At 33.6% G+C, this 12,643-nt stretch overlaps 1 protein-coding gene across 1 annotated transcript; it reads right to left on the reverse strand.

Annotated features, from left to right (window-relative positions):
- Positions 1–51: 51 nt before the first annotated feature.
- Positions 52–12,090, reverse strand: LOC105333050 (dolichyl-diphosphooligosaccharide--protein glycosyltransferase subunit STT3A). Its single transcript, XM_011435852.4, has 16 exons — positions 11,980–12,090; positions 9,275–9,414; positions 8,629–8,811; positions 4,759–4,904; positions 4,365–4,562; positions 4,131–4,241; positions 3,957–4,037; positions 3,240–3,396; positions 2,785–2,937; positions 2,487–2,569; positions 2,059–2,226; positions 1,519–1,707; positions 1,164–1,280; positions 849–951; positions 342–530; positions 52–227 (listed from the first exon to the last, which is right to left on the reverse strand). Exons 2-16 carry the CDS (start codon positions 9,381–9,383, stop codon positions 82–84), a joined length of 2,133 nt encoding a protein of 710 aa, XP_011434154.1. The 5' UTR covers positions 9,384–9,414; positions 11,980–12,090; the 3' UTR covers positions 52–81.
- Positions 12,091–12,643: the final 553 nt, after the last annotated feature.

Here is a 12,643-nt window from a genome sequence, read left to right on the forward strand (position 1 = left end):
GACAATGTTTGTAAAAAATCCAAACAACAATATGTAATGTATTTTTTAAAAAAAAATGAATGATAAGTCTCTGATATAGAATTATGCCCCTCTGTTATCTAAATCTTTAACTTTATAAATACGAACAAGCCAATGTTCTGTGGTGTATGCTTCTTCTAAAACATCCAGATCAAAATTTTTGTTTCCTATTTCTGCATTTCTAACTCTGTCATATCCTGTGGGTTTTCCTGTTGAGAAACAAAAGATGCATTGATAAAATTATAAAAAATTATTAATTCTTGATTATGGTAGAAATACCATGGTTGGCAAATAAGGGGGACTGACAATGACTATTTACTCACCTCCCTCTGTGTAAACTTCCCCGAATCTGTAGTAGCACATCTTGTACATCAGACAGTTGAGGAGGGTGGGTGACCCCTCTTTGTCGATCCTAAACTCTCCTTGTGGGGTGTAGTAATCGGCCTCTTTTATGTGTGCCCCTCGGTCTGTGCTGCCCCCAATACGAACCATCCACAAAAACTTATTAATATCTGAAAAAGACCCATGCTATCTTTTATTACAGTAGCCCTAATTCTGAATGGGATTTCTACATCATTATTATTTCAGTCTGCACATTCATTTTGTAGTAATTTAAAATTGCTACTGAATAAAATGCATACTGATTACAATTCACACTCTCATTTTACTTTCCCAAAATAGCCTCATGAATGTCAATTCCATGGAACCTTTTACTTAACAATTCTGAGAGGTGAAAAATGACATTGAGTGAAAACCCTATACATAGTATTTATGCTTTACTGGTAATTTTATCATAGAATTCCTTAAAATTTTGAACTCCATAATCTTACCATCAGAGGAATACCCAGTAAGTCCTCCAAATATAACCAATACATAATTGACATCTAGTTCTCTCATAATTTCATAGGCCTTGTCTTCTGTTGATGCCATAGCCTAAAATATAAAGAATTTCTTATATTTTAGTCTGCATAACAGGAACATCTTGTCTAGTTACTAATAATCCATATGTATATGTATGTATAATTGACTAACATGCATAGATGTTTTAGTGAAAGGATGAAAAAAATGCATAATAATGGTATGATAACTTTAGACGTCAATCAAAATATCATGATATTACATGAATGACTATACAGTACAATTACCTGTCCTACTCGGGATATGTGTGTATTATTCCAAGTGTTGTTATCTACTAGAATAGTTCTATTTGCCATTGCTGTTATTTGGTACCCATAATCCCACCATGACATCACTTTTGCATCCTGTAAAGTTCCAAAAAGCACAGTGAATACAAGCAAACAATATTTATACAATTCATTAATCATATGCGTAAAGATTCCTCTGTTTATTCCTAGTCATACGTGTAAAAATAATTTTTGTTCAATTTTAGTCTTAAATTGCTTAGCTAGTTCATAATGTTAAACTTTTCTCATACAAATTAACATATTTTGAGCAGTATAATTCTACTCTGGGTTTTGAGTTTTCCCAATGGTCCTCTACCTCTGGAGTATTGTGTCGGAGCCAATAGTAAGCCTCTCTGAAGTCGTCAAAGATGATCCTGCCTCCGTCCCCGGCCCGCGCGGACAGAACAATAGAGGGGCTGGAGTACGCCTCGGAGGTGACCCAGGTACAGTGGAAGGTGTAGGTGATCAGAAAGGCTGTCACCAAGAACACAACACCAGTCGCTACCTACAGCAACACAAAACGGAGGTTGAATACATCCGTTTCAATAAGGTGAGAGTTATCTTTCCTATTTATGGACTTAAACAATTCTTTCAAAACATGGAAGATGTGATTGATAATTTGATATTCATAAACCCCATTCTTATTCATCATGAAATCTATGATTAATCTATTTGCTTACAATGAGAAGTATGATGAACATGTACATACACATATAAATTAAACATGCACATGTATTCTGACATGAATTCCCAGCATAATAATGATGACTATGATTTCTATTCACACAGATAAATTTAAATCAATATAAAAAGTGTTTTCTTCACAGTAAGTGTTTACTTCATTAGCAGAACAAACCTCATTCTTGAAGGGGTAAGTGTGATCCACATTCTTTTTGGATGTCTTTTTGTCCTTTCGGGAGACATCAAGGTTCTTCATGTAAGTGTTCAGAGTGGAGGAAACTCCGATACCAGACAGGATACACATGACTGGAGCCAGGACCAACATCAAACGGACCATGACACCCTGCAAAATATTAAAGTTGTTGAATTACAGCTTTATAAAATATAGACTTCTATGATTATCTAAAGTTTGAAATAATTGCACTTTGCTATCAGTAATGCCAGAAACATACACTCGAAGTTGTTCAGACAATTCAAATTTTCTGAGAACTAGTTTATGCAGGTAATAAAAATTAAAATGATACATGGACATGTATGATGTAAGAAGTGACATAATAATTTGTTTTTAATTGAAATTTTAAAAAATCCTGTATATGTACATACAGCAAAGTAGATGCTGGTGACACCGTACATGATGATGAAGATGTTAGCATCCGTCAGGCGGTTAAAGCAGAAATACAGTCCAGCTAAAATAAAGACGATGAAATAATGTTTTAATTGATCCATTGATATTTAAGTAGAACAATTAAAAAAATTATATAATTTTTTTTTACTTATATAACTTCAGATTTTAGCATAAGTTGATGTTGATTTCTGTCTCTGTATTACCTTTTTGTTAAATAAAATTTGCTAAATTTAAAAAATAGAATTTTAACAACTAGATACACCAACAGAAACTGACCTGGGAACATGATGGTAAGCATTTGTAAGTCAAAGTAGAAGGAGCTCCAGGTAGTAGGCTGGTGTTCTGATACCGAGGCAATAATGGGGATATTGTTCTTGGCATAGGAAGGGTCCAGCAGGGAGTAGAAACGCCCGGTCCAGGGAGAGATTTCTTATCACTGTCAAGGATCTATTACATGTATACACATATTTCTCTTTCGCAAGCACTATACTGCACCAGCTGTGCATAGTTCATTACCTGGTACTTGGAAAAAAAATTATACCATATAAAAGTTTTATTTTCCCATTTATCATAAAAAAAAAATTGAAAAGTTCTAAGAACTTGCAATAAAAAATTCTATCTCCTATATTTCATCTTCTATTACATCACAGTTGTTGCTCCAAATAAAACCTACACAACATATTCCTAAACGTCACAGCATGAAAATGATTTCATTTTGAAAGAAAGGATACTGCCAGTGGCGGTTCCAATAGCAGCCACAGACAGACTGACAACAGCACCCATCAGGACAATGCTCCTGAACAAGATATTGAACTGTTCAACACTCAGCTTGGATCTCACGTAATCAATGAAGGCATGCATCTGGCAAAGTCCAAAAACTCCCAGGGCCTGCAAAAGCAAAATAGCACAATACCATAACTAATTTATAATAACAACAAAAGTTCCAACTTTAAAGCTGAACATTACTCATAAGTAGGCACCATCAGAGTGTTGCTAGTATATAAACACTTCAATTTCTTTACACCTGATTGCGCACCTGAAACTAGTGGCCGATACGTAATATTCCTTTTGTGATATTAGATTTTGTGAATTTATTTCTAGTTTTATGCACATTTTTCTGTTGGTAGATAATGCATTAATATCTATATGTTTGATGTTAGCATTCTTCTGGCTTGGAAAAAGTGCATAAAAATTGACAATTTCAATGGGATCGAGTAATATGGCAACGAAAGATGTATGTCCACACAGGTGAGACCTCTACATCGAAATACTTTGAACTGTTAAGAGCTCTGTGGCTTACATGTATATATAAGGCCTGTAGGGAAAGCGGGAAAGAAAGAGAACTATGGCTGACAATGCTTTAAACGAGTAATGCTCAGCTTTAACAAGGCAAGAACAGTGCACACATTAAAGCATTTTTATTTATATCCTAGATTTTCCATACTTACAGCCATATGTTCACTGGACTGAACAGGTTGGAAGCCAACAAAGGAGATCTGCATGGACAGGATGGTTCCAATGCAGTACACCTGTCAAAAGTAAAAGTAATCTTTGTAAAACGTGAAGGATTTGTGAATAAATTTGACGTATGTTGGCCAGATGACCTACATGTGTTTACTTACAGCAGAATAAGCCACATATATCCTGTGAGAGAATCTGCCGGTCAACATAAGGGCCAGGACGTGTAGAGGAATCAAGTTGATCAGGAAAACATAACCTCCCCATGAGGAAACCTACAACGACAACAAATAGTATCAAAATACAAAGGCACTGGGAAGGTAAGAGGTATTAAGTGTAAATGCACATGGTAGTACATAAAGATTTAGACCTTTGAAAAATTTACAGGATAGAATTACCATGTAAAAGTAGGCCAGGGCACACAGACAGGACCAGAAGAGTGACCCAGTTTTGACGGACTTGATCCACAGAGCATATGTCAGCAGCATGCAGAAGATGGCAATTCCTTCGTTATCATAGGACCCAGCCACAGAACGGGAGATGTATCCAGGTACAATGGCGATCATAGCAGCAGCTACAAGCCCGGCACCAGCATCCTGAAAATATCAATTCATTTTATCATTTGAATTCATGAATTTTTTTTTACTTTTCTGTCTTGTAATTCGGATTCATGAATAATATATATAAGTTTTAAATCAAAGCATGGCATGCTACAGACTTTTACTCTGAATAATAATGAAAGTTTATACAGGACATGAGCACAGATACAATAGAAAATTTAAAAGCTCTCACCTTGAGTTCCTTGGTAAACCAGTAAGTGACAAGTGTAGTGAAACTTGAAAACATTGGCGCCAGGAATACACACACATTTCTGATATCAATGGTGATGTTGAAGAACCACAAAGCATGGTAAAACACAGCAGATGTAACCATTAAACCTTAGTGGAAAATAGAAATAATTTTTAATATGTGGGCTGAGATGCAGCCAGGTGCCAGAAACATTTAAATAAATACAGGGTTGCAAATAACATTTTCAAACCCAGGGGCCATGTGGGCTCCCAACTTTTCAAGTTATAGAAGCCCACAAAAATTTATAGGGGCCCACTCCACTGATATTCACAATGAAGCCAAGTGCGACGTTTTTCTCTTAAGGCCCCCCAAGTCAACGCTAAGGGATCTCCTTGCTCCAGCGTCACAAACTTTTGTGGGTTCTGTGTTTTACTTTAAGAACCAGTAGATCTTAATAAATCTATTAAAGACGAACACAGGTTTCTGTTGAATCAAGTGTATTATACGAACAAGTTGTAAATGTACATCCAAAATGCAAATGGCTCTCTCTCTCCTAGCTCTCTTCCTTCTGGCTCTGGCTCCCGGCTCTTCTCACATTCTCTCTCTCCCCCTTTTATACACTGCCCAGAGACCTAACAATGTTAGGGCATTAGGGCAGCAGGCTCCGGTACTGAGGTCTGCTACACCATTAGGGCATTAGGGCAGCAGGCTCCAGTATTAGGGCCTGCTACACCATTAGGGCACCTGTTAGGGCAGCAGGCTCCAGTATTAGGGCCTACTGCACTATCAGGGCACTAAAATTAGGGCACCAATTATAAAACAAATTAACAGTAGTTATTCATAAAACAATAATGCATAATACAAAACACTACATTAGTTTATAATATTAAAATATATACATGTAGAATAAAAATTGTAAAGTGCCATTATTAATTTGAATTAGATCCAATTTTTTAAATTTAATTCTCTTTGTATTTATACATTTTATAGATGAGATGTTTTGTAATTGTTCGCTTAATGACGAATAAAATGAGTCTCTGTATTTCTGTGTATTTTTGAGGTATTAGTCCAACCCTTTGACCCAGTTACAACCATCTTTCGGGGTTATAAATACGGGTGATGCAACCACATACTGTGCAACCGATGTTTATTACTTGTAGTGTTGATATTACTATTAGTTGGTAATTTGTAATTAGTTAATAATTCTGTCAAATTAATGCTAAAATAAACATAAAACCGCTTTTTTACAGTTATCTTTTTAAAAATAAGATTTTTTATAAGACAATCTCGAGTTATTAATTACAACAGGTGTTAACTGAAGCTGTGAAAACTTCTTCAGAATTAGTTAATTATCATTTGATTGCCTTTGGGGTTAATTCAAACGATTGTAAACTCATAATATAGGGCAACTTTAACTTCTCTTACGGAGGAAATTCCAACGAAGTTGCTGATCAAAAAGTGACTATTTAATTTAAGTTGGTCCTTGATTGTCCAAAAAATTTATACTAGCCATGTGGGCAACTAAATCTTTAAGAAATAGTCGCCCACAGTAAAAATTACTCGCATTTGCGAGTGGGCGAGTGGTTATTTGCAACCCTGAAATAATATAATTCTTTTTTTTTAAACTAGAACTGTTCTAATGGGACTAATACCCCCGCTAGGCTAATTTCAAATGGGACAAATAATTGAATTGAATAATAATTAAGGTTTGGAACACATACAAAAAAAAAATTCTAGAATTGTAAAAAAAAAAAAAAAATAGTTAACAAAGAAAAATTAAAATCAAAATTGTCAGAATTTCACTGTAAATACATATCTATAACAGTAATACATTTACAAATGTATGTATTTGATGATATATTTTTTTAATTTAATTGATTTAAAGAAAAACCAACAAAATGACAATAACCCCTCCCTTTGCAGTGAATAGAAATACCGGTAGCCAAGCAATGCTCTTCTGTTGATAAAACTTTCAATATCTTTCTAATAAGAGTCTTGACAGATGCAATTAGTTGTTTCAAATTTTCCTCACTTTCTCCTATGGCACAATTGAACTCCATATCAGAAAATTGATCCCATAGGACTATGATTTTTTTTGATGAGCTTGTTAAATTTAATAAACTCCCAAAACATTACCATAATTACCATACTATGTAAAAATATGTAAAAAAGAAAATTTAATATTACAAACAATTTCAAAATTGCCAAAACACTACAATCATATCAGTAATTTTGAATTTCATTTAAATTAATGCCCAATAGGGTCACTTCATCAAATTACTTGACAAATAAATTTAAACAACCTCTAAAAATAGTTTAACTTCTTTATTAATAATTATATTATTTATTTCCTTATAATAATAGACCTTTTGGTTTACATGAAACAGTTTTAAAATAGCCCCAAAACCATCACCCATTTTACAGATTATCAATTTCCCCTAAACACATGCTCCATCTGAGCCATGGCTCAGATAATGGCTCCCTTGGGACAAATGAATTCAGCCAAACTTGTCTTTGATGTTCTCATTAGCTCCTAAGAATTTATCATTGACAAACAAAAACTTTGCATTGTCAGTTGATAGAATACTTATAAAAAATAATTATTTTTTTATTAATTAAGACATAAAGACAAAAAAATCCATCTGGATGTATTTATATAAATATATTTTAGAGTGTTTTCTATTAATTAATTAATAAAATCTGTAAGGATTACCTCCCTTACTTTTCAACATTAGTGTACAATATATAGAACAAGAAATCATATTGACGCAAGCGTCAAATGGGCCGCAAAAAATATAACTGTTGTATAAATCATTGGTTGTTTACATAAAAACACACCACAAAGAAGAAAATAAGAGTTGGTTGTACTAATTTGTATGGTAAATTTTAATATACTTTCAGCAACTTGTTTTGAAGTTTAACATTTTACTATTATCATAAAGAATCGATTTCGTGACTGTAAGCATTTCTAACGGAAATTGTATGATCATTGCCATAGTATGAAGCAATGGAGAACACATTGATTTTTACATTACTCTAATAAAAAGTTCAACTTATCATTTTTCTCTTGGAGATTATGTATTTCAAACCATTTTTTTTTTTGCATTGTATTGAATAAAAACTTAATGCATTATATAGTCATTTTATTTGACACGGCACATAGAAATTCAAATGTATCATTTATATAAAATTTAATGACATTCAGGTCTTTCGTATTTCAGGTCTTTAGTATGTCCCGCATACCGATCCTGATGCATTGTTTTGAAAAGAATGAAGAACTCTGAAATTTTCCGAATAGATTATAGTCTCGATAAAAACGCGCCAAATACGACAATGTACTAAGTATGGCCTACTTTTCATTTACGAGTAAAACAAAAAATATGTGATATTTTCTAAAAGGCATAAAACATATTTCTACATGCAAATTTACGTTTAATTCATAAAAATAAGCATAGTATTAATTCTATTAAAAGAGAACTATCCCGCAGAAACGCAGTAACAATATTTAAATGTGTATCAAATAACGGACCGCCTTCCGGCGGCCCGTAATAAGGAAAATGAATACTGTCATAAAATCATTAAATCTTGTCTGATCTTAAAAAAAATTGCAGGTGCACATCTTCAGATGGTGTTCAACATATGTACAAATTTTCAAACTGTTCCATGCAGTAATAAAAAATTCTATAGGGGGGACAAAGTTGCGTCTACAGACAGACGGACAGACGGACAGACAGACAGACGGACAGACAGACAGACGGACAGGGTGAAACCAATATACCCCCCTAAACTTCGTTTGCGGGGGTATAATAAGAAGGTGTAATACATTTTAAAGCAATCATTGTTATGATTATGTGATATCATTTAATTTCTCACCAGGGTAGATTGTTCCTCCAATGATACGACCCAGGGGATACCATGCTCTATCATCAAACCAGTTGTGGAAGCTATAGAATCCTTCCTCAGTCAGGTATCTAGTGGTGCGGTAGTTAAAGTAGGGATCAAACTCGTGGATAACACTTTCAAATCGTAAAACTGAAAACAGCCTTGTTGAAAATGCTGAAAGAAAAATATTTTCAAAATGGGCTTTTAAATGCTTCATGATTTCAATTTTCAAATGCTGAACACTTGGACACTGTATGCAAATTAGATCTACAATGAATTGCATATTTTAATAGAATTTTTGGAATAAACTGTACTGGCGTGCGACCAGTTCTCGCCGAGTACCATTTCTCGCCAGTACATTGTGACGTCATTTTATCAACACATAAAATTATATACGAAAAATGACGTCACAATGTACTGGCGAGAAATGGTACTCGGCGAGAACTGGTCGCACGCCAGTATACAGCATAAATTTTGCTCAATCACACATTTAAAATATTTTGTCCAGTTTAAAATTTGAGCAGACAAATTTGTTTTTAAAGAAATGCTTAGCCTAAATTTCAAATTCACCCACTGACAATGAGGGTTTATGGGAGGAAATTCTTTTGCTGCAAACAATAAAGCTTGCATAACTTACATAATATGGCTGCAATGGACAGGACCAACATTTTCAGAAGGGTGTCTTGTTTGTCAGGTGACATTTTGAGGAGCCACTGTGGGCCCCATCCTGCTGAGGAGGACTTCATTTTAATGCTGTACTACTGGTTAGCAAAACACCTGAAAGGCATAAAAGGTAAACTAGTCGGTAGCAAGACTTTTAGGACCCAAGATGTTTAGGCCCTTCATTGATAAGACGCTTAGGCCCCAACATGTTTAGGCCCCAAGATGTTTAGGCACCAGCCTACATTTTTCTAAGTTAATTATAATTTTCATTTTATTTTTTAAATGAATAATGGTTTAGGCACCAGCATCCATTTGTATAAGTAAATCATAATTTACATTTTATTATTTAAAACTTCATTTACTTTAAAAATTATAAAGAAGTATAATCTGCATCTTATGCATAATTTATTATTTTTTAAATATCATATCATTTTGTCACATCATTATATTTTCTAAATTTAAATTTCTAATTAGAGATCAAAGAAACGGTAAAGACTTTCATGTACTTTGTGTATGACATGAATTAAATTGTTAAAACAACACCCCCACCGTATCGATCCTGCTCCCTCTCTAGATAGGTGCTAATTAGGAGAAGATAATGAAGAGATCCTCTAGTAATACAATAGGGTTGCACACCTCACTTTGGAAGTAAACCATGAAGAGCCGGGTCTCCAAAAGAAGACAGGCCAAATACAAGTTAAGCTTCATTGGCAGAAAAATTACATAATTTCAGAGTTCTTGAAATCTTTCGGTCCTGTCGGCAAGACCGATAAAAATAACCAAGGACCGATTACTTGAGGTTGCCTGTCAGTCCAAATGACCGGTAGATATGGACAGAGTAACTTGCAAAAATATAACTAATTTTCATAACTGAGGAGATCCGAACGCATACGATAAATCTAAAGAAGTTTTTCGCGGTTTTTTTCGCTCTCTCTAGACTTATTATACATTTCCGGAACACCTCAGTAATTATTACTTCCGTTGCTTTCGATAAGTTTGGCGAGTATTTCGTACATATTGATACGGTGTGTTTATAATGCAGCTAACAGATCTAGTCAGACAATAGGAATAAGTCTTTCAATCATTTTCCAACCTTGATGTCGTCAGAAATCATGGGAGAAATTGGAGAACTTGTTTTAAACATAGCGTGAACTGAGGGCCCCCTATAAATCCAAGATGGCGAGTGTTGTCTCGTTACGTTTTTTCAATGTACATTGCATACACCGAAACAGGGTTTTCAGTGAATGTTTTTTTTGCAATACACAGAAATACACACAAAAATCCCAATGTAATCACTTATAAATTTTTTCGGGAAATAAGAACTCCGCTTTCTGACAACCGAGCCCTAGTTACATATGAGATGTGCAGAAAGAGAACGAGAAAGAGAACAAGAAGAAAGTTGATAATGAGAGAGGGAAGGAAATAAAAATAATTAATGAAGTGATAAATAAGAATGTTATCAGGAGCCAGAATGTGAAAGTTAGGAGAAAACAGAATAATTAAGGTAAAAATGAGAGAAACTATATGGCAAATATACTTGTAGTTTTTCATCTTTCTATTGAAAATGTTTGGACTGATAGAAATCAGGCTGGACTGACAAACTTCTGATGGTTGTCAGTCTAAATGACTGACAGTGGAAAAAAGATTTCAAGAACTCTGTAATTTGGGGAGATATCCTTTAATTGTACAAGTTTGATCACAGAAATAATATTTCACTTGTATTTGGGTAATAAGTAGGTGAATTCTTTTAGGATATATAAGGGTTCTTAAAAATATTATGTATAAATCAGTTGCCATAAATAAGCTTACTGAACAATTTTATGACATTCAAGTGTTGTATAATTCCTATAATAGAAAAAAATACAATAATTTGTTTTCTTTTCTTGAAATATCAATAATGAAATACTTCCCCTTATATAACATTTGTTCGTTTCTTTGTGATGATAGTATGATTTGATCACGGTATTAACTGATTTAAAGTACGGACACATAACCACGCACGATGATACTATCATTGATAGCGTGTGCATGCAAGTTAATAGTATAATGTTTTTCTTGATTAAAGTTTTTCAAGAACTTGTATATAAAGTAAACAACGCCATGTTTGCGTAACGATTGTTAGTTTACTACAAATTAATTGGCTCCAAAGTGCTTAAAAGCCATGTACTTTCAACTATCAGTTATTATTATTAACAACAGGTGCCTAAACATCTTGGGGCCTAAACATCTTACCTGGGGCCTAACCGTCTTGGGGCCTAAACATGTTGGGGCCTAAACGTCTGCAATTCAACTAGTCCAACAGTGAATCTCGGATTAAGAATGTAAATTCTAAATCACACTCCAAATTCTAAAACAAAACTTTCCGAGCTTATTAAGAACAGGGATATCTTGCAACGAGTGAAATATCAGTATTTTCTTGCTTTTATTAATATTTCAAACGTTTTATTATGTTTGCAGAGAAAATTCTGAATAACAAAATCCGCCATGCCTGCCACATCAGCACTAGCCGGCTTGGATCAAAGGAAATTTTAGATAACATTTCTTCAAAATTATATAAAAACATGCTAAACAGACGTTACTATTAACATTTATTATCTTACGAAACCTTTTGCAAAACTGGCATTACAAAATATTCCTTAAAAAACTTTTTTCCAAGTCTGACTGACTTGACAAACTTACCTACGTGTACCAACCCAGGAGCATCAAGTAACGGATGATTTCATTGGTCGGCCAAAACATTTGCATTAAGGGGACAACAATTGCGTTGCCGCATTTTCAAAAATGAAACCGAAATTGCGCGAACAATTCCAATCAACAAAACAACTTTTGCCCGCAGAAATGGCCGATTAGTTACGACTGCATTTCTAATTTCAGTAAAATTCACACTTTAATCTGTAAAATTCACATTTTAAACTGTAAAATTTACATTTTAAACTGTAAAATTTACATTTTAATCTGTAAATTTTAGACTTTAATCTGTAAATTTTTACACTTTAAGCTGTAAAATTCACACTTTAAAGTGTAAAATTCACACTTTAATCTGTAAATTTACACTTCAAAGTGTAAAATGTACACTTTAATCTGTAAATTTTACACTTTAATCTGTAAAATTCACACTTTTAAGTGTAAATTTCACACTTTAAAGTGTCAAATTCACACTTTAATCTGTAAATTTTACACATATATATGTAAAAATCACACATTAATCTGTAAAATTCACACTTTAAAGTGTAAAATTCAGACATTAATATGTAAAATTTACACTTTAAAGTGTAAAATTCAAACTTTAATGTGTAAAATTCACACTTTAATCTGTAAAATTCAAAACTTTAAAGTGTAAAAT

The sequence above is a fragment of the Magallana gigas genome, chromosome 5, assembly GCF_963853765.1.
Source record: "Magallana gigas chromosome 5, xbMagGiga1.1, whole genome shotgun sequence".
Taxonomy (NCBI): Eukaryota; Metazoa; Mollusca; class Bivalvia; order Ostreida; family Ostreidae; genus Magallana; species Magallana gigas.

What these genes read in the sequence shown, in the direction of transcription:
- LOC105333050 (XM_011435852.4), bottom strand. Translation starts at nt 9,383, where the DNA reads ATGAAGTCCTCCTCAGCAGGATGGGGCCCACAGTGGCTCCTCAAAATG. An exon ending in CTTACCCCTTCAAGAATGAG is followed by an intron (nt 1,708 to 2,058) that starts GTTTGTTCTGCT and finishes GTGTTGCTGTAG; the next exon opens with GTAGCGACTGGTGTTGTGTT. An exon ending in TCCGACACAATACTCCAGAG is followed by an intron (nt 1,281 to 1,518) that starts GTAGAGGACCAT and finishes GGAACTTTACAG; the next exon opens with GATGCAAAAGTGATGTCATG.